Genomic DNA, 22,709 nt, shown 5'->3' with positions numbered 1-22,709 from the left:
TGAAAGCAGCGCTGCTCGCTGTGTAATCCAGGATATACCGCGTGTTTCAGCGAACACTTTCAAAAATTTTCAGAAATAGACTTTTTGGGGTAAAAATATGGCTTTTGCTTCATAGTACTGCCAGTGTTGGCGGGCACCAGGAAACCGGCGAATCATCTTAACTAATAAGCTGGTTAACTAATTTCTAATAATTTACTTTCTAACTATTAGAGTTAGGCGCCTGGTTGCAACCAGAGATCTGTAGACGATCCTTAGTGATAGCCATATCAGTTTTTAGAGTTTCGAAAACGCAATTACCCGCACCGCTGTGGCTCGGCAAAGTTTGGCTGCATCGCTCGAAAATACATGCGCTTTTGAAAGCATGCAGAAAAAGCAACCCTTTCAGTGCACGTAACTAGTCAAAACAGCCAAATTTTGTCCAGCCACAGCGCCAAGGGTAATCGCGTTTTTGCAATTCTAAAAACTGTTGTGACTGTTACTAACGAACGGCTACATATCTCTAGTTGCAACCAGGCGCCAAACTCTAATAGTTAAAAAGTAGATTATTAGAAATTAGTTAACCAGAAGACTTGTTAAGGTGATTCACCGGTTTCCTGGTGTCCACCAGGCCTGGAAACACCATGTCACAAAAGCCATAATTCTACTCTAAAAAGTCTTTCTGAAAATTTTTGAAAGTGTTCGCTGAAACCCCTCGGCATACTGAAGCCTTCTTTTAAGAAGTGTGATTTTCTTCGGCAGAGACACAGTCGACAAAAGGAACGAAAGACACTGCCTGTTTTGGTTTGAAAAGGGTCACGGCAGTATGTCACCGCAGGCAAACTGAGATAAGAGAAGACCGAAACGGTGTGGAATATCACTGCGGCTTTGTTCAACCTCGAGCTCCGCGTGAGCACCTCGGAGTGCGTCAGGTCCTTCGCGTTGTGTACCGGGGCTGGCTTGGCTGACCGGTGGAAATTCTTCGCCCCTCAGTAGCCCTCTCAGAAGTCGGGGTCGAATTCCTCTCACGTCACCCGCGAGCCACGTGCGGAGTGGCTGATTCAAAAGAGCGACAGCCAACAACCCGGGAAAGAGATGTCAACAAAACGGCGCGAGGTCGTTTGCGACCCAGCTGCGCCTGTTTTCCGATCGACTTTCATTTCTTTTTTTGCTTTTCCGGACACACTCACCCTCTTTCGACGGAGGCACAGAGCGATGGCAAGAGTAGAAAAGGAATGAATCACGACAGCGAGAGAAACGCAAAGCTGATCGCTACCGCTCGGCGACAGGCTGCGCGAAGCCATAGAGCGTAGGCAGGAAATTCGCTGTTGCTAGCCAAATATCGCGCGCCTCATCGCGTCAGCTAGGGAGGAATGGCATCCGACTCGCAGCTCGACGGGACGTTGCGTCGTTTTTTGCTGCTGCCGTTCGGTTGTTAGAGCAGAGTGACACGGCTGCTGCCTCTACAGGAGCACCCCGGCGCAACTACATGTGGCCGCAATAAAAAGTCCGAGTGCGGGCTGACGATCAGCCGGCGAACGCGTGGACTCCCTCTCTTTGTCTTGACAGCCGAGGAAGGCGAGCGGGAGGCGGAAGGATATCGCGCCATTTTTTTTTTCTCTCCGCTCTCGCCAGACAAGCAAAAGAGAAGACCTCCAAGGGCGCCGGAGCGTCTGTTGAGTCGCCGCCGCAAACACGACCACGTGACGGAAGACCCCGGGAACAACGACGCCGTATCGTCATAATTACGTAGTGGCACATGACACCGGCACGCCGGCAGCACGTGTCCCTCCGGCCTCCAAAGCTCCGCCGCACGCCGCCCGGCGACAAGCGGTAAAGGTGGGGTGGGGAGAGGAGGACGCCTATGAGAAGGCGGAGGCTGGCGGAGGAGGAGAGAAGAAAGAAAAGCGCGCTCACGCGCGAGCGGGTCCCGGGAGCGTGAATCGGGAGGGCAGCGGTGCTTTTATTTTTTTCCAATGTTCCCAGCCCCTCATCCTCTTCCCCTCTACATGTGGCTATCAGGCTTTGATGCGGCAGTGACGTAGTCCCGCCTATTCCTCCGCACCTGATAATTGGCGGTGCTCGCGCGCCGAGTTCGCGATGCCCGCCTGCAGGGCGTATTTAAGAAACTCACTGCCGCGCTAACCAGCACACGACGTTTGGCCGAGTCTCGCGATCATCAGGTGTCCGAGTCCGACCGGCTTTCTCGAGTGCCCTCTTCGCCGCTTCTCGAATTCTTCTCTGCGTCTCCGGTTGGAGCACGTGGAAGCGCGCACTCCTCTAACACGCTGCAGCCCACCGGGGCCTCTACGCAATCAACTCTCCCCGTTTACTTGGTAAGCGCACGTTTTTTCTTTGTTTTACCTTGCAGTCACCAGCTAGTTTTAGTGCTTCCAGAAGCATAACTTACACCTTTGCACCTATGCAAACGCTTGCAAACTAAAACTTGCACCCAAGATCTTTCGCTTTTCAAGTCACCTTTGACTCTAAACTTTGCAGAGCGCACTGCATACCACCAAAAACCAAAATTTAAAGCATATGCACTGTTGTTTATGCGCAAATTTTTTTTTGGTCTGCAGCATTGCATTATTTGTATAACCTAATTTAAATTTATTAATATCATTGCAGAAGGCTACAGCGCGGTAGCGGTGAAATTCTTATCCCTTCCCAGGTCGCTATTTAATATTCGTCGCTTTCATGTTATTCGTAAGTCGTATTAATAAAACGTGCTAAAATGCTCCCCCAAATTGATTAATCCGTGGCAGATAAACTCGGAAAACGAGAACACAAAATAATACCGGGTGTAAATTCAGTCGCCGCATTGCACAGCAACCCGGAGAGATGCATCTTCGCCGATCTATGCACGCTGTTGTGCAACTCCGGTGAACAGGAAAAACGAGCTGTCCAAAAAGCATCAGCGAGAGCTCGTTGCTTGCATTACAGGTTTCGTGTTTCTTTCTGTCTTCGCAGAATGTTCCATCCTTAGGCGCTTGCTGGAATCGCGCACATCGCCGGCGGCAAGATGATTCTGATGGATACGCTCCACGACAACGGCATGTTTGCCATCCAGTCCCTGCAAACCAGGTTTGTGCACCCTGTTTGTTTGTTTAACTCAATGCAAACCCGTGGAAGCGGATACAATATATTTTTTGCGTTTGCATGAAGTTATGCTTGCACTATTTTCGGCTTTAGACTCTTTGTACTGCTTTACTAGTGCAGCCCACAAGGTCCTTCGGGATAGTTCGACGGCAGTAGAATCAAACTATAGCATCCGTTGTTATAAGGCCAGTATTTTCATACACTCGTGCAGCATAGAGTTTCTGGCCTCGCTTATTTTCCACGTACAGTTTAATTATCAAATCAGGCGTCTAGCTTACTAGCAATGGACATGTGCTTTGAATAGAATAGCTTAGTAAGCTCTTGCTTACCTGCATTGAGAGCAAATGTCTGTGCTACAAACTGTACACAGATTACTTTGTGTTAAAGCGCGCATGGATGCGCCCAGCATATTGAGTGCAAATTAAAAAAAAAAAGTTGAAGCAAAAAAGTAAAGCGTACAAACTGATATTTCTGCCACTCTTTGGCTAAACTGTGCCTCCTATATTCTGCGCAGGTTTCAACACCAACACGGCTTGTTCTTCGCCGTCTCCAACTTTGGAGACCCGCGGTACGCGTTCCTAATCTTCGCGCCTCTCATCTACTGCCTCGACTGGACGGTGGGACGGCGGCTCATGTGGGTCACCATCGTCGCTGAGTGGTCCAACCAGGTGCTCAAATGGTGAGAATCTTATCAAACCTGCAGCGAACTGCGTTGATTTTTTTTATGACGTTTTGAATAGACCTTCAAAATGGCATTCTTTTGTGGGTTAGTTCGTGCATTACTTTAATTGAAAGAGTGCATTACTTTAATTGAAAGAGTCTGATTGCAAACAAGCGGATGACTCGAGAGCGGCCCACAAAAGAAGCAGCAGAACGCTGACGCTTGAAATAGACGCTGCCAAAGTTGTTTTCACTGCCGTACCTCCTGCTGATTCGAAATACTGCTGTCGTTGCTGTTTTTCACTGTTGCTCGATATTTAGTCGGGCAACGCTGCTGTGTCTGCGCAGCAAGACAATAGGGACCCATGAATAGTGAGTTTCGCCTGCCTGTCCGTTTTATCGCAAGACCATTAAAGCGTTGTTTAGGCGCACAAAAGAGGCTTTAAAAATAACAAAAAAAAAGACAAAGTCAGGAAACCGAGAATTGCTTCTTGCTTTCAATGGATAGAGAGCTGTTGGAACGCTTAACGACGTACGCTTGAAAATGGGTTCCACGACTGAGGCTTTGTCTTTGCAAACGCCAGCTGCGTTGTTTCTTATGCGCAGAGCCAGCATAAAACTCTAACAATAATACCATTTTGTGCCGTGGAAAACCTCGTAATAGTTTTATTGCTCTGGCCTGCTCGCAGGGCCTTGTGATTCATCTTAATTTGTTTTGAATTTGTTGATTAAAAACAAGGAAAAAAGATTCGAGGAGTGACCTTCCAGGAAGCCATGCTGTAATATTTATGGAAGTGAAGGATTGGCTCTTAATGCTAGGCTCGAACAAGAAGCGGATGTCAGTTGATGGTTAGCCGCCTTAGGATAGGACATGAATTTGTGCAGAAATAAAGCTGCTTAAGTAGTCACCGCCAGGCCTTCAGCTAAGCCAAAGGTGGGCGAGAGGCTCCACAGGGTAATAATTGCGAGAGGAACCAATTCCAACTTCAAGTATTTCTCAAGGGATAGCAACCGACGTATTCATCCGCTACCACTGTCTATATGGCGCTTTTCTCCGATAAACTTCGCACTAACTGTTATACCAGCAAGATGAGCAATGCTAAGAGAAACTGCTGAGAGAGGTGTTTGCTCCAGGTCATGAACACGCTGATGTAGAACGTTTCATATAGTAGTGGACCGTCGATAGCTCTAAATGAAAGTGATATATTAGCTCCATGAAACGTATATCTGTGAATCTGAAGGCAGATCCATACAAGGTCTCTGCTGTCGGTGGGGCCATTGCAGGTCGAAAGAAGCTCTGAATGGGGTGCGTAACGTGTGTATCAAAGAGAAAGGTTGCTTGTGCTCTGCTGGTTACTGCGGTACATGCTTTTTGATTAGCGTGAGGCGGGGAAGGCAGAAGTGTAGCCTCTTTTGTGATCTCTGTAAGAGTGACTTGTAAGTGTGTCGTAGCTGGACACTCATCCGCAGGGCACCCGCCTTCCTTTGCGTGCTCGCAGGATGCTGCATGGCGAGCGGCCGTACTGGTGGGTTCACGAGACTGACGTGTACAACCGTACCGGAGCTGGCACACCGGCCATCCGGCAGTACTCGCTGACATGCGAAACTGGGCCGGGCTCCCCTTCGGGCCACGCCATGGTGTCGGCTGCCATCTGGTACATCATCCTGGACTTCGCCCTGCGCCGCACGGGATTCGCCCAGCAGCTGGGCAAGGCGTGGACGTCCTCTTTCCACTGGTGCACCTACGCGACCCTCCTGTGCGTTGTCAGCCTGTCCCGCATCTACATCGCGGCACACTTCCCGCACCAGTGCCTCATGGGCATGGTCATCGGTGAGTGCCCACCACCTCTTTACTCACCTCGATTGATCCTGGAGTTCGTTGCCATTGCCACGGTTAGTGAGGGTTACGAAAGCTATGAAAATACCAAGTCGACTTCTCTTGCTTCTGGCATGCTCCATGAGGTGCGTTAAGGACAGCATAGTAGGCAGTTTGGCAGAGTACACTGTGGGGCCGGTTGTTCATACATAATCTAAACGAAAAAACGTAGCTTTGAAACAGGACACAGAACCGCACGAAGATCTTAGGAAGGGGTAAAGATCAATTGGCGAGGGAAATCTTGGAAGCTCATGAAATATCACAACGCAGTAGTGACACGTGCATTAGCACACCATCTATTTGCCTAATGGAAAAAGAAAGTTTCTAAGGCGCACTTAATGTTTGTACAACAGTCTTCATGAGCGGTGGCTATTCCTCCCCCTTTTCGTCTCCTTTTCTTTTACCGGATTTTTCTAGATTATCACAGTTTTGCCATTCTTTCAAGTTTGCGCATGCGTGTCTTTGCTCGAGAAGGGATGTGTCTTTCGTTGATCGATTTCTTTCAGTTGTAAGTTGTAGCCCCGTCCTGTCCTCATCTTCCTGTGTCCTGTTTCAATGCTACGTTTTTTTCGTTTAGATTAGGCAGTTTGGAGCAGTTAAATTTTGGGGGCACTCTTTTATAAGAGTTTCTTTCCTTATTAATTATTTTGCGCCTCAGCCATTAGTCAGTAGGGCCTTCGATAGAGGAGCCATAAGTGATATCGCACGCTAGCTATGACGTACCTCAGTGTCACGGACCTCAGTTACCAAAGATAAAAGGGCAAAGAACCAATCGGGGATTGAAGCGTTACTAAAGGCGGCCTCCCCGCTTTGTTATTCGCCTTGATTACCGATGACAACGGTAACTTGCGAAATGCACCTTGTTAAGTCGTGTCAAAACATCCCGATAGCATTTTGTTCAGAATGGCACTAACTTTTGTTCTTTGCAATCAAGTCTGCAGCTTTTGAAAGAGGAAAGTACAAACATGATTGTCTGATATATTACACTTTCAGCACACATTTGCCCTTTCGGTGCGAATAACCGCAGCTGGAATTCGGTAGGGTGCACCCTTGAGCCGAACCTAATGTCTACAGAAAGTACTGACGCAACTTTTCTTGCTCTATTTAGCTTTAAAAATGCCTGGGAGAATTGATTTCGTGATTGTGTCTGCTGTGTACACTAACAATGTGTTTGCTATTGCTGTTGAGTGATGCGAGTTCGTCAGAGATTTTCCTTATTGCATCTTGGCTTTCGTTTAACTGCATTGATAATTAAACCGGGAAACAAGTTTTTGAACAAATTACAGCTCAGCATCCCACAGTTTAACCAAGGGGAGAACAAAAAAGGAAACATTATCTGTTCCCCTGTTTTCAATGTCTTCTGTTGTCTATGCAACGCTACAAACGACACGTGAATGACTTAATTCGTGCACATTTGAACCAAACCTTAATTATTTCCATTCCAGGCTGCCTCCTGGCCAAGCTAATGTGCAAGATCGACACTGACCACGTTACCCGACGCCAGTACGTGCTCATCAGCGTGGGCCTGTGCGCCAGCGCCCTCGCCACCTACGGTGTCCTCCGTCTCATGGGAGTCGACCCCCTGTGGTCCGTCGACCGGGCAGTCAAATGGTGCGTCAAGCAGGAGTACATCCACGTCGACACCACGCCCTTCTTCAGCATGATGCGCTACTGCGCTTTCCCCCTGGGAATGGGCCTTGCCATGACGTCAGGCTTCTACCAGCGCGTCGTCAAGACAACCGAGTTCACCTGGTCCATGCGGGTCGTGGCCGCCATCTTGGCCGTTTTCCTCGGCAAGGCTTCGGAGTGGGTCTCCCTACCCAAGACCAACGTGCCTGTCTTCTACGCCTCGGCGTTCATCTTCAACGCACTCCTGGCGGCGGCAATGTTTGGCTTCGTGCCCTACATCGTGGCGTCTTTAGCCGGAAGTCGTAGCCGTTCCTCGGGAAAGGCCAAGTCGTCGTAGTGCGGGGGATCTGAGGATAGCGGCTGCCTTCCGGTTCCCGTTCCCACAGATCCGCTCCCTATTTTCTTTAGGCATTTTTAACAAATTGTTACCAAAGCGTCCCTTCCCCAAGCTAAAGACTTAGTTCTGGGACTGGGATGGAGCGACGTTTGTGTGCAGAGTAAGTCACGATTGTCTGGAATAGCATTTCCCGTCGTAAAAGGGGGCTTTATTGATGTTTCAAAACACTGAATTTGTTTCTAGCACTCACGACCACCGCAACCGCTACATGTTGCCATTTATTTCATCGCTAATCACACAAAACAGTTCCAACAAATGTGATCGACCCTGCATTCACGCCGCTTAAAGTTCCTCGTGCTTTCAGTGACATTGTACCAAAAGTTCATCGAACATAGTGTCGTCACGCGTAGACTTCATACTCATCATCATTCAGTTTGTGGCGTTGGTCCAGTTGAATGGAATGCAAAAAAATTGTTAGACACTGGTCCTTAGGTCATCAAAAATCGCGTCAACCGGAGCATCAATAAGCAGTGACAATAGTTTTATTCATATTCAATCCACCTATTACTGCCTTCGTAACGCGAAGGTTGAAGGAGCTTGAACAAAATTGTGCCTTTTTGTACCTAGGAAAAACGTTAGTGCCACTCTTCGTTCTCACCGTGACAATCACAATTCACCTTTTCACCTTCGTTGCACAAGTCAGACGGTAACAGGGATAGCCTGCTTACCTGCATTTTTTTTTCTTGTTTCTGTCTTTCGCATGTCTCACACGTCATGCCACTGTAACATATTCACGTTGTAAATATTTGTACAGATCTGAAACACTGTGTTTGTTGTGTCGGTGACGTACAGGTGCCTTAAAAATAAAAAATTTGGGGCAGTTGTACGTTTCGAGGTTGTGCCATACGTCTTGTGGAGTCCTCTGATCGTAAGTCAACTGTAAATAGTAATGTGTTCACGAATACTTGTATCATGCCGTTTTGAACTATGAAATGCTTCCAGCACGTTGAATAAAGCATGTTTGCTTTACTATTTGGTCTTACACGTCCTTCAGTCGAATTTTTTGCTTTTAACACTCCAGGAATAGCAGCCTTGAGTGACGCACTTTGCAGAAATTGCATAGACGCAGATGGCGTCTGAAGCACGGTTCGCACGCAACCACCGAAACAAGCGCTGGGGCGAATAGCTTGAGCGAGGTCGTGTGAACCAACATGTGCTATTCGCGGGGCCTTGTACCGTTTAGTTTTACTCCAGGCTTACTCTTTTTTACCGCTCTTTCTACAACTCGCCCTACTTCGAGCCAGACTACAGTTTCAGATTCATGTTTTAAATTTATAGATGCCCAACCTTTCTGCTACGATGAAACATTTTGGAATGCTTAAATAGGTCAATCAAGCGAGGTGGGAAACACGGGATATTTGGAACAACGCAAAATGCTTTTAAATTGTAAGTTCTCCTCGAAAATCAAGGGTAGGTAAAAAAAAAAAAACTCAGTACACGCATGTTTAAGAATTTTGAACACACCGCCGCGCTTTCTCCTTTTCTGCTAGCCACATGCCGCGAGTGAGTTCGATGGTGCTGCTATCTGTAGAAATCTTTAGTTAAGCACGCAGCTTTTCTATCATACAGATATTAATGTACGATGAAGCAATCAAAAGTAAAACTAATGCAGTTTTTATCCAGATAAGTATTGTGATTTCCTACCACGCAGTCAAATAAAAGATACCGTTAGAAACATCACGAACTGATGCTGTTCGTACGTTGCAGCCGGCAAGCTCAGGCCACTACGATAAGCCGTACAGCTCTAAAGGAAATATATAGCCTGCAAGTTTAGTTACTCGTCAATGACGACCTTCAAATCTGTACGGTCAGGCATCAGCGGGCAACGCCCAGAATCTCTCAGTAAGGAGTGAAGAGCGAATAACTCTGCTTCCTCATGTGTTCTACGTGTCTCGAGTAAAGGAAGGATTCATCATGTGATGTTCATCGAAGGTACAGTCTTTGTCAAAAGTAACCAGGCTGCATAGTTTGCTTCTAGCTCGTACAGTGGAGCCCTTACAGCTTCCCTGAAACTTAAATGGTCGTTAAAGGTAATGACTGGGGGTCTTCTTACCTTCCAAGACGTTTTGATCTTTAGGAAAGCCACCAGGGCTCCACTATGCAAGCTAGAAGCAAACCATGCAGCCTGGTTACTTTTGACAAAGACTGTACGTGCTTAACAAGGGGCGTTGACCCTTGTGGCCCTTACCGTTGTTTTTATATTGTTTACAAAGATACTGTTTACAAAGACTCTGTGTTCAGAGTCGCACAAGATGGGCCACTGCTGAAATTTCAGTCGTCGTGCTTAGTCAGCTGCGCGTGGGAAATTTATGCTTAGCGACGCGTCTGCCGACAGCGAAAGAAGCCTCTGCACAAAATTATAAAACCACACATACAACAGGAAGCAAACAAGAGAACGAATAAAATTTCTTCGCAATCGCCTGAGGCCTTTCTACAAGCTGGCTTGAACTGAATTTGCAGTCTGAATCACATGAAATTAAAACGGAGTGCTGACTAATGTGTAGAGCGGTAGGAATTTAACAGCTTTAGTAGCGGTTTCATTAAGAATGAACAAATAAACAATAGGTCATCATCAAACCTCGTTTCTTCCTTGCCACTCCTGTTGTTATCTGTTCACGTTAATGGCGCTTTACGCTTCTAACAATTACTAATTAAATAATCAGATAATGGCATAGTCGAGATCTGTTTTCGTCAAGAGTGAAGATAAGGCCTCTCTTTTCCTCTTCAAATACAGGTGAAGAAAGTGCCGCAGACCCCTACATCACAATTCCCGCTTCAGTTATAAAACATGCCTTGATAGGTCATGTATGAGAGGTATTTAAGGTCACTTTAACAGCAGGATTTCATTACTCCAATACACACACTCTAAGAGAGATCAGTGCACAGCTTTCGCACTCCGTTATGCACTGACCGGAGCGCCCCCTCACGAACGCAGGGCTGAAATCCCGCGGCCGGGAGCAAAATTTAACAACAGCTGGAGAACAGGCGCCAAAGAGTGGCAGTCCTCGAAGAATTAGACAGCGCGGCTACTGCCACACTGTCCTGAATACTGCAATGCTCGCGAACACGGCCAACATAACGGACATCACACTGTCTCGCGTGTCACATGGCCTGTGTTGTTCACTGAGGTACCGGTTCTTGACGGCGGACGTCTACTTAACGGTCGCCGTCTCCTCATCGCCATCGCGGGTGTCCTGCGCGGGCCGGCCGGTACGCGGCGCCACGGTTGCGGGCGGGTGGCTGTTGCGGCGGGGCGCACCCGCGGTTGCAGGCGGGGCTTGCTGCTGCTGTTGTTGCGGAGAACGTCACCGATCCAGGACAGGTACGGCTGGACGTTTGTGTACACGCCCGGCGAGTTGGGAACGGCGCAGCTGCGACCCCACGACACGATACCGATCTGCACGGCCGTGTCGTCGATGATTTGGAAAAGCGGCCCACCGGAGTCGCCCTGCGTCATTCAGCGAGAAAGATTAGGGGTGTGGAGATGAAGTCAGTGAGAGATTCGCCGAGTGCGAATTGAGGGTCGATATAGTTTATTAGAAACCTGTTTCAAATGAGAATATGTATTTGTTTCCGGTTTCTCGCTTTTTGCGCTGATGGAATTCCTGTCAGTCTCGCCGCTTTCAGCATCGGACTGCGTAGTGTTCGCACATGGAATAATTATGTTTAGAAGATTTCCGCTGTTTTCTTAAAGAAATGGCTAAGGGATTAGTTACTCTGAGAGACAAGTTTCTGGCAACTAGTTCTCTGTCCCGTTAGAAAGAAGGCGGTTATATCAATTGTGCTCACGTTTGCGTATCAAGCAGCCCGTTGAAGCCATATATTGGTTCTTGAAATGAACAATGCAATCGCATTATAAAACGCAGTCATTATAGAGTAGGCTAGCTACGCTTGTACTTAACCGAAACAAGAAAGGACCTTGCGCTATTGAGGTGTCTGCAAGAATCTCCAGAATACTGCAGCAAGTTTAACAGGCGAGCATGCGCTTGTGAGAAACTTCTCGTTTATAATTAGCTTTATGCGTGACCGATTCAGTTAATTGTGCTTATTTTACGATATGCAAGAAAACGACCCTGTTAAAGCCAAATGGGAGCCCGAAACGAGTAAAACAGCGCTAACCAATAAATGATCCCCAGATTTATCTCTCTTGACTCTGGCGCCGAAGGGATAACATGCAACGAAGAATCGCTTCAGGCGTTATGGAGAGACTAAGCCGCTCAAATGTCTGCAGAAATGTTCCTTAGGTAAAACTTGTGCATGCCATGGTGTCCTTGTATGTATACCACACTATTTCGTGGGTGCCAGGGAGAACTGTCCTGCCGTCACAACACCCTACATGGCATTTAATTAAAGAGACCAAATCCCTCTCTGCTATGTTCTTAACGAGGATTCGGTACTACACTTCCAGATGGAGAAAGAATTCACGGCAAGTCCAGTCCTACATAAAACATTAACCCTCCTCATGCCGGCACACACCACTGATTTTAATAAAAAAAAAATGTTGAGAAGAGAATAAATATTTTGAGAACTTTGCTGACCTTTATGGAAATAACAGATGTTTGAGATGCATACAAAAGGGATAAATGCAGTAACTAGATTTGTATGGTGTGGTAAGATCCATACCGACAGCGACGCATGTAAATGGGAGCATTAATGGGGGGACATTAGTGCTGGAGCGAGTATTGCATGTAGGAGAGAGACGTACCGTGCAAGCGTCTCTTCCGCCTTCCAGGTACCCGGCGCAAAGATTGTTTTCTTGCACAAGAAATCTGTTGAGCTGTTTGCACAGGGTGAGGTTGATAAGCGGCAGCTCGACCACCTGGAGCACGTCCGATGTGGGCCCATCTGCGAATACAAGGCTCGGAGGTGACGGAACCGCCGCTTGCATAGACGGGAACAGAAGCAAACTGTAGCCGCCGAACATATTCAACGGATTAACAGGAAGCGCATTGAAAAACGATGCTCTAGTTTCGTGCTGCCGTCGCAAGATATCAAAATAGTTGTCCCGCCACCGCTAGGGCAAACAAGCAAACAAACAAACAAACAAACAAACAAACAAACAAACAAACAAACAAACAAACAAACAAACAAACAAACAAACAGACAGACAGACAGACATCCAGGCAGGCAGGCAGGCAAACAAACAAACAGAAAGAAGGAAAGAAAGGAAGAAACAAACAAACAAACAAACAAACAGTGCTTTGCTTCCTGAACAAACTGATAGAGAAACCTTTGTGTTCTGGTACGGGAGATGTGGGCTTTAACTGCGTCCAGAATTCGACTCATGACCTTTGGCTCAATAACGGAACGGCATTACCACTTGTGATGCATGTATATGCTAAGGGGCGGCTATGATAGGACGTCTGAAAGAAAACAGTACTTCCGCGTGTTAGCCTCCTAACTTTGAAACTTTGAGCCCACGCACTGAAAAACTGTTCTGAAGTCATTTTTTTACATTCGAGGAATGGCTACATTGGATCACGGCGCCGGCGCGTTTTTTTTTTTTTTTCATTCTCTATTTTGCACGAGAAACAGCTCCTCTAGGTCCGCTTGCTGTTCATGCGAGACAAAAATCTTAGTTTCGCAGCAGTGTATGTAAACAAATATTTATCATCGCGGCTGAGCGAATTTTCAGTCTCTCTTATGTTTCACGAACACGTGCCGCGAAAACCTGCTGTTACTTTCCTGAACAGAAAGGTTATTCTTATAACTATTAACCAGCCCAGTGTAAGGAAGTTAGGTTGTAAAGCTATCAACAGCATGTGCGCTGTTATCTTACAGACAAAATGGGTGGACTTTTGGGTTAGTGTCAGAATTCATGAGGTGGACGGCCCCCAGCAACTCCGTTTAATTGTGTTAATCGCCCGTGCAAAATGGCAGCACTCTTATTATTCTTAAAAGGTCTATGTGCAACATAGTACCTAGCGTAAAAGCGAAAGGAAAATAATCAAATATTCTTCCTTCTTTTTAGGGGTAAAAAAGTTTGGCTCTTCGGAAGGGAACAACCGTTGGAGCATCTTCTTTTACAGGGAACCTTTAATTTCCACCAAATTAGAGCTTTTACCCATTTCTTTATGTGATTGGGGTCGACGAAAGCAACAATATTAACAACCGGAGTCCTTGTTGAATAAAATCTAGCCTTCAGTTAAACAGCAGAAAAAAAAAAAAAAAACATTCGGCGTTTGATGCCTGTCTTTAAAGAAGGTGAAAGTTCTGTTTTGTTCAAGCCGAGTACTGAAATTTAAATAAATAGATTATATAGCGCGTGGTTAAAACCGCGAGAGCTGCCAGTTAAGTTGAGATAAGCTTTAGGCTCCGGTAGGCTAGATGCTGTATTGTTCTGGTAAGGACTTTGCGGTGCGATTTCTCGGCAAATAAAACAATGGTTAAAATTTCCAGAACTTATTGCGCGTTATTTATTTAGTGCACTGTTGGCGCCACTATACATAAAAAATTCTATGAACGCTATCATACAACGGGCGCTTAGCAAAAGCACTGATAGGCGCTCAGCTACGGCTGGCACAAAAAAAGACCAAGTAAAGAAGCACTCCAAGAAAAATTTTTCCATCCCATATGCCAGCCTTGCTTTGTAGAAGATGCCAGTAAAGCCTTTTCTTTTTCCTTTCTGAGCTGCGAGTATTTCCCTTTAGTTTTATCTTAATATGCATAACCAGCCACTACCGCCATTTCTTCAGAACAGAAAAATGTTCACATCTGAAGCAACCTGTTTTCTTTTTTATCGAGTCTGGAAGTCCAGTCATGGTTACAGGAAACTTTTTTGCTGCCGAAGAAACGCTCAACCGATAACTTAGAAACCACCAGCGTATAAATTTAAACAAGCGGTTGTTGCTTAGTACTCGGGTTGTTTCGAACATAACCCTCAAGCGCAAACAAGCAGACTGCAGGAGATCGCAGCGTTGGCCGTAACTGCAAAGCAGAACCCCCTCATTCGTTACTCAGCGAAATTATGCCTTCCGTAGTGCATGCGGCTGAGGTACACCCACGCGCTGTTTGTCCTTATTCCATTTATTTATTTGCAGGTGTACGCTCCGGCCAAGCGGGCCGTGTGAGATCTGAAGGTAAGGGCTCTACGTATACGCGTGTGTGTGCTAGATTCTTTTTTCTTTTATAGTTCATATGTAGCATGGAAAAACTTCCACAACCCATCCTCAGAGCCAGTTGGGGGCTGAATGCAATGCCACCGAACACAGGAAACAGATGAGAAATTGCTCCGCACTTTTTTTTTTCTCCTTTTCTCTCCTTCTGCATGGCCTAAATGTACTGGGTTTAATTTCTCGCAAAAGCAAAAACAAAATAACCTTGACAGGGCGGGCCCGCATAAGGGCGCAATTGCAGCTTCCTTACTGAGTTCATGCGCTGCTTGACGTGGTTGACGTCATAGATTACCTAACTCTGTTTTCGGGCAGAGAGGAAGCATACGAATAAGGTTGCAACGCTCCGTTAAGCACTGAACAAAATACGTAGATCATCGCCGCGACAGAAAAAAAAAGAATTGGCTGAAGAGGCTGTGACAGATCTTTCCCGGGCATATCGATTCGTAGGGAAGAAGGAGTGATGTGTAAAATAGAGGCACGTGCGATCAGAACGGCGTATTTAACAGCGCTATTATTGTATTTTATTTTGCGAAGACTGATGATGAAGGCAGGATAACCGCTGGTCCTTACGGGTAACGGAGTGAATTCCAAGAGAAGGGAAGCATAACAGGGGGCGGCAGAAAGTTAGGTGGGCGTATGAGATTAAGAAGTTTGCGGGGATACGGCGGCAAAGGACAGGGTTAATTGGAGAGACATCGGAGAGGCCTTTGCCCTGCTGTAGGCATTGTCAGGCTGGCGGTGATGATGATGATGATGAAGAAATGTCCCTACAGAGATCCTCTGCGCGGCGAACGCTACAGGAGCGGAAAATACCTGCAGCATGCGCAGTTATTACACACTACCATCACTGCCTGCCTCAGGAAAAAATACGTTACTGACGGCGAGGCAAGAGCCATGCAAGACTCAGGCAAGTGGTAGGCAAGAGGCAGGAAAGAGACAGTTAGCTACGGTCGGGCAAACGTTTCCTTTTGTACTGGGTCACTTTGGCTTTGAGGTGGTCGCAGCTAAGTGCTTTCTTTTAAATTTAGTTTCGCTTTAGAGCTTACAGCATTATGAGTATCAAGTATTCAGAAGCACAGTCTTTTCATATTTACATATCCTGGTCAAAATTGAATACAAAATTATATTTAAGCGTTTTGTTTGTGCAGCCAGCCCCGTAGAAATGTCCTGTGTTATCGCTGATGAAAACAAGAAAGAAAGCATTCTTAGCGCTACCATATTCGTAAAATAATAAGTTGTTTTTTGACAAGGTTTTCTGCAGGTCGTCATGTCAAAACGTGCAACAAATTTTTGCGTGTAACAGCTGAAATGCAATTTTTTTCTTTTGCCGTGAAGACTACGTCTCTAAGTTTCTGTGCCGTCTCTGTAAAAAACGAAGAGCAGAAACAAACACAGGAAAGGTAGCGAGAATGATTCATAAGTAGTTATGAGAATTAAGAAAAGGGAAATGAACAGAAAAACAATTCAGCACGCAAGATGTTGAAACATGCTGATAATTTTTGGCCCGAATAAACAGAGGTGGAAAAAGGGATGGAAAGGCACAAAAAGGCCCGAAAAATGATTAGAAGAAAGACAAGAAAGGAAAAGTAGATGACAAGCATTAAAAGAAAACTGAAAAAAAAAAGAGTTAAATAGAGAAAAAGAAAATAAAGAAATAAAAAAAATATAAGGGAAAGACGGGCCCGTTATAAGATACGTATATACAGTGATAGCTGGGGGAGCTCCTTTGGTCCCGCTTTGATATCTTGTGGAATTTTTCCGGACATCCTTGATGTTCTAGGCAACCCATACGACAATCGCTCCACCTCCAGGCTTGGGCTTACAATGGAGTTCAGACTTTGAAATACTATGGTGTGTTAATTTTGGCAGAGCCCTATGTAGCCCTCCCCTGCTAATAGTTAATGTTGTCACCGCCGAATTGCCGTGCAGACCTCGCCATTGTGGTCGCCGGATCTTAAATGCGCACTCGGGAGGGCAATGAGACGGCCATGAGAGAAGGAATGACATGCGAAGCGCGAACTCCTCACTCGGGCGCTGGAGCTCGGCTGTGCTCAGAAAAAAAAAAAAAAGGTTTTTGAAGAAATGAAGGACGCAGTAGCTGTCTCACTTCTCGGTGGACCCTTTAACCGCGCCGTGAAGGAAGGAAGGAAGGAAGGAAGGAAGGAAGGAAGGAAGGAAGGAAGGAAGGAAGGAAGGAAGGAAGGTGGGAGTGAAAGAAGAAAGAGCGAAAGAGGTATCGTAGCGGAGGGCTTCGATATAATTTGACCACTGGGGATCTTTAACGTTCGTATCTGAAACAGCGCAAAGGACGGGACTCAAGGAAGCAGACACTGCAAGCGCTGTGGTGTCTCGTGCATTCACACTTGCGCCTTTTGCTTTTCGCCTCCATCGAAACGCGGCCGCCGCAGACGGGGTCGAACTCGGTACTTCGCAATCCTGCGCTCCCGATGTTGGCAGCAATAAGAAAATACTGAAAGCTATTGTCAAAAAGTGTCCCATGTGATCCTCGATAACAACGAAATTCGAACGATGCACCTGGCTTGCTGAAGAATTCTGAAGAGATGGGAGCATTAATGCTACCACCTCCGCAGAGAAGCCTGAATGTTATGAAAAAGATCAACACGGATGGGTTGCACGTGATGTCATGGGCGCCATGATGGAGCCCATGGAAGAGCTTCCTCAGTACAGGTCGGAGTAGGTAGCGATAAGCGGATTAGAAAAAACGCGCACTTTTCGGTTGCACTTGCTGTCTCAAGCAGGGAAGTCACTAAGACTTCGGTGCAACCCATGTACATTCGCGAGCAAAAAATATTAGCACAGATCATTGGCGATAAGAATTAGTATATCTCACCACGCGGCGCTGTGGTACGCAGAACTGCCTAACGGGCTGTTTTCATGTTTGCAGCCTAGGGGGTGACGGCAGGAAGTAAGCTTTATCAAGCGTGCACCGCCCGAGCGTTGAAGTGCCGAACCTACGTGACTGTGCATGCGGCATTTATTTTGTATCGGTTATCATGAGCAAAGATGGCTTCTTTGTATTACTGTATTTTTATGTCCGCGATGGTTTGTCAAAAGGAACTCGGGGGAACAATTGATGATAACGCTGCTTTTAGCCAGTAATTCTGCTGGTCCGTGGCAGTCCGCTGAACCCCCCTAATACTGTAGAATGGGAACGGCCCGGCACTCTCGTAATCAGCCTCTTCGCCACCCGCAGCGCCACGCGTTGTCATTCCGGCGCTCTGGTGTTCCGTCATGTGTGCTAATCTTTTTTACCCGCGACTGTACTATACCAACTACAGTTATCTTCTCCTCTCCTTTAGAAGTACGGTAGGGAGAACCCCGACGTACTTTCGGACGTGTAGCCCCATCCGCTGACCAGGGCGGAGCCTTGCGGCTCGAATCCCCTGGGTGGCAGACAGATGGTGTTCACGTATCCGCCCAGCCTCCAGAGCGGCACGCGGTCCTGGAGCCGCAGCAGCGCGATGTCATTGGCCAGCGTGCCGTCGTCGAACTGCGGGTGGATGAAGAAGGCGCACGGCCTCGAGCGCCACTGGAAGAACGACGGGAACGACAGCCGGTGCAGACCCAGCCACACGGTCACGTTGCGGATGGACTCCCTGCAAGGGGAACGTGCGCGCGGAGGTTCTTCAGAACCGGCAATAAAAAAAACAAACAAATTTGTTAAAACTAGCTGGGCGAGGAACTACGGGGGAGACTGCAAAAAAAAAAAAAAGGCACCGGCGTTTTATGTTGCGAAAAAAAAATGACAGATGGTTTGGTTTATGGGGTTTAACGTCCCAAAGCGACTAAGGCTATGAGAGACGCCATAGTGGAGGGCTCCGGAAATTTCGACCACCTGGGGTTCTTTAACGTGCACTGCATCGCACAGTACACGGGCCTCTAGAATTTCTCCTCCAAAGAAATTCGACCGCCGCGGCCGGGATCGAACCCGCGTCTGCCGCCGCGGTGGCTGAGCGGTTATGGTGCTCGTCTGCTGTCCCGAAAGACGCGGGTTCGATCCCGGCCGCGGCGGCTGGAATTTCTTTGGAGGAGAAATTCTAGAGGCCCGTGTACTGTGCGATGTCAGTGCACGTTAAAGAACCCCAGGTGGTCGAAATTTCCGGAGCCCTCCACTACGGCGTCTCTCATAGCCTTAGTCGCTTTGGGACGTTAAACCCCATAAACCAAACCAAACGAACCCGCGTCTTTCGGGTCAGCAGCCGAGCGCCATAACCACTGAGCCACCGAAAAAAGACAGATGGTTACGATAGTCGGTAACCCAGAATTTGGACGAAGCTCTTCAGCGGTGGCAGATCCTATCTGCCGTGGTTAGAAGGTGACTTGTTGCATTGCTAGTCACCTTCGGAGATCTTCCGGTGGCAGCCACCTTCCGGCTGTTCATTCCTCCTATCTCGCAGGTGACGCTTTCTACCTGCCACCTGTCAGGTGCCGTGCCACGCTGACTACGCCGACTACAACTACGACGCGGAATGCAGGAATAAGAGTTGCGCTCTAAATTTTATACCCTGGCTGAAGAGGCAGTCATAATATAGATTTCATAAATTTTCATGTGGAAGGGGGCCTCAAGATTAGGACATCTCTAATCAAGTGATTGGGGGCACATTTTGGGACAGGAGAACGAGGGGAGGGCCGAGCGTATGTTAAAGCTCTTGGCGTCATCTTTTCACCCCACGTGAAGGCGACAAGTTTGAAAGTTCTTAGCTGAACATATTACCAACATCGTGCTTAAACTGAACTCGAAACTGACAAAAATTTCCGCCTGGAAGGTAAACATATACGTGAAAAAAAAAATCCACAATGCTCTTAGTTGGATTTGAACCCACGACGGCGCGAACCTAGTAATTTGTTCGATTGAAGCCTTAGACTCTCGAGCATCGCTTTCTTTTTCCTTTGACATCGCATTTTTTTTCTTCAACATGGTATTTATTACAGTGATGTAATGTTCTATGTACATGAACTACATACAAGCCATTATGAAAACAGTGTTAAACAATACATATTGAAAATACCATGCACTAGAAAAGGGGCAATGCAGAGCACATCACAAATAGTGAGTGCCACTCCGGTTCGTACTCAGTCTGGGCATACACGTCTCTTAGATGAAGAACCATTCAACTGAAGTGATCCTTTGTAGACACAACAGGTTCACAGTGTCTGTCCATCATGCGGGTTTTCCAGAGGCTGTGCAGTCCAATCAGAAAGAAGATGTCCAGGGGTTCATCAACAAATGGCAGCGCAGTGAGATAGCGAACAGAATGTGGAGTCAGATGAATTCTTTTTTTAAATGTGCGTTGCAGGATATCCCAGAAGAGTACTGCATCTTTGAAACTGATGAAACAATGCTCCTTTGACATCGCATTTATTAAACATGAAATGATATGTGTGGAATAACTGCCTCTTCAAATACACAAAGAAGAGACACGCGGTCAACCTAATAACACGAAACACATCACAAAAACGCACTAGAAGGGGGGCAAGACTGAGCAGGAGATCAAGAAACTTGAGGGGACTCTTAAGCCCCGTCTCAAGGGTATGACTTTATAGCGTTAATGTGTCCTTTCCGAGGCCTGGGATTCTTATTGTGTTCACTTCGCACAGACGGATATTGGAGTTCATTTCACCATCACTTAACTCTTAACGTGCAATGCTATAGTATTAGAGAACCCTCCAGCGCAAGTCTACTTCCTCTGTCGCCTGGGTTCTGTCTACATGCCAATGTATACGGAATTGGTAATTTTCTACTTTACATTCATAGATGGCGGGGAGTCGTCATACCGTTCCTGACGCAGCGGTGCTGCGCTTAAGCGACGCTCCACTGCCCTGAAAGCTGGCTGTTTCGAACATAGCCACCAGTGGGGCTTGTGAAACCCAGGTTGGCCGACCAACCTCTCGCGACGAATCATTAGCTTAACTGCCACCTGCCATGGTGGGCAGTCTTCTTGCAATACCGTGGGTAGGTACGACACCTACAATGGTGGGAATGTCGTGATGACGTCACAAGGTCACGTGACCTAGGTGCCAGGTGGGCCATCTGCTTTTTCGCTCACCACGACGCTTTGGACCACTTGCTTGCATCACGTCGGATTTTTTGCAGGACAGAAGCTTCAAAGCTATCCTGTTAAAAAGGGGGATACCAGGCCGGTTTCCAGTCAGTTTGGTAACATCCGCCTCTGAGTTAAGCAATAACTTGGCAAGAGTGCCGTTTAGACGAAACGGACTCACAATGACAATCCATCGTACAGGTTTTCCCCAGGCTGTGGAGTCCATGAAGAAAGAGAATTTTTAGGGGTGCATTGGCAGAGTATGGAGTAGGTAAAAAACGCGCCGTATGGGGAATTCAAATTAACGGTCGCCTTCAGCCCTTTTGCGGTGTAAATTCCAGGAGAGTGTAGCGTCTAAGAGCTCTTGCTGCGGGGCTAGTTGGTTTTGGGCCATATTGGCGCTTCGTCCTGTCACCTACCTATGTGTCTCGTCTATTTTTTTGCGCCTAAAAGCTATTTAATTATGAAGAGTGTAGCGTCTTTAGGACTGCAGAAGAACCGAAAACTGAGCGAGTTGGTGCATATTGAAGAAGCAAAAAACAGCGCAGCGACGACGGGCTGTCCTTCTTTAGGACAGATCAATCAGTGTTGAATTGAAAACATTGTTTATAACATTTATTTACATATATAAACTCTACTTTTACCTTTCATTGTCTCGTATTTACCTATTACTCAAATCTCGATTTGCCCAGCGCTCACATTACGTCACCTCAGCTTGCTTGAAATATAAGCAGCTGCCTACCAATTCTTCTATGTGCGGATATAGCGGCATTGGGGCGCGTTTTGTATACCATGCGCGTCTAGCCTACCAGATGTTTTCCCTTGGGTCTTACGCCCTCCTTAAAAACATGATAATTAGGTTCTCAGCCCCAACACTGACACCAGCCGCCAAGCGTCCGCGCTTTTGAACATCTACTCACTCTATGGGAAGCGCCGCCGTTTTCGGAATAAGGCCAGGGCTTCCTCGAAATTACTTTTTAAGGCCCGTGTGTTGCTTCGGAACATAAGAAATATTAAACACGGCTGCTAAGACTGACTTCGAGGAACGCGGTTTTAGGTTCTGGTGGCAGGACTATTTTGGTTTTTAGTATACCGCCCAGAATCGCACGTGGGCTACTGTGCCATAGTATTTAAAGTAATTGGTTTGGTTTGGTTTATGGGGTTTAACGTCCCAAAGCGACTAAGGCTATGAGAGACGCCGTAGTGGAGGGCTCCGGAAATTTCGACCACCTGGGGTTCTTTAGCGTGCACTGACATCGCACAGTACACGGGGCTCGAATTTCTCCTCCAAAGAAATTCAACCGCCGCGGCCGGGATCGAACCCGCGTCTTTCGGGACAGCAGCCGAGCACCATAGCCACTGAGCCACCGCGGCGGCTATTTAAAGTAATTGCCTAGCTAATGACAAACTCAGTCAACGCTGCTGACAGCCCTCGGATGAAGTTTCGATCCAGCGTTCCAAGCCGTATAGCTCTTGCTCGGCTTGTATTTCTGGGATTGGAGCGTGCGGCGGAGCCTCATTTCCGTGACGACAGGTTGACAGCGTCGCCGAGGCGCTTACCTTGACAGGCAGTGGCCGCAGGTGAGCACAAACTTGTCCGTGATGAGGCTTCCGCCACCGAAGAACACGTTCCTCCCGTTCATTCTCCGTATTAGGGCCGCCTGCGTGCGAGAAGAGTGACGGGCTTGGTTAGCAGCGGCGGGGCGCTCAGAAGTTTGAAGTCGACACAGCGGGCGGTGACAAATCGGCTGGTTGAGAGCCGGTAGGATTCGTAGCCGTAAATGCGTGCTTTGCGCAACACCAGCAGAAAAATGGTGCGCGTATGAAGTTGTCAGAAGTCTTCAGAACTTTTTGCCTTTCGAATGAGCAAGGCTTTCCACCATGATGAAGGAGTA

The 22,709-nt window shown here is 47.2% G+C and overlaps 2 protein-coding genes across 2 annotated transcripts; one reads left to right on the top strand and one right to left on the bottom strand.

Annotated features, from left to right (window-relative positions):
• Positions 1–1,967: 1,967 nt before the first annotated feature.
• On the top strand, positions 1,968–8,609 carry LOC149339268 (glucose-6-phosphatase 2-like). The gene is made up of 5 exons (XM_089548024.1): positions 1,968–2,312; positions 2,947–3,060; positions 3,590–3,754; positions 5,235–5,566; positions 7,057–8,609. The coding sequence occupies exons 2-5, from the start codon at positions 2,999–3,001 to the stop codon at positions 7,575–7,577; spliced, it is 1,080 nt and encodes a 359-aa protein (XP_089404150.1). The 5' UTR covers positions 1,968–2,312; positions 2,947–2,998; the 3' UTR covers positions 7,578–8,609.
• A 2,113-nt stretch (positions 8,610–10,722) lies between these two features.
• Positions 10,723–22,470, bottom strand: LOC149339267 (anionic trypsin-2-like). Its single transcript, XM_089550445.1, has 4 exons — positions 22,375–22,470; positions 18,101–18,369; positions 12,343–12,482; positions 10,723–11,085 (listed from the first exon to the last, which is right to left on the bottom strand). The coding sequence occupies exons 1-4, from the start codon at positions 22,455–22,457 to the stop codon at positions 10,723–10,725; spliced, it is 855 nt and encodes a 284-aa protein (XP_089406571.1). The 5' UTR covers positions 22,458–22,470.
• Positions 22,471–22,709: the final 239 nt, after the last annotated feature.

Source organism: Amblyomma mixtum, chromosome 6 (assembly GCF_055824585.1).
Source record: "Amblyomma mixtum isolate Tamu chromosome 6, ASM5582458v1, whole genome shotgun sequence".
In the NCBI taxonomy this organism is placed as follows: domain Eukaryota; kingdom Metazoa; phylum Arthropoda; class Arachnida; order Ixodida; family Ixodidae; genus Amblyomma; species Amblyomma mixtum.
This window is presented reverse-complemented; position numbering and strand designations above follow the sequence as displayed.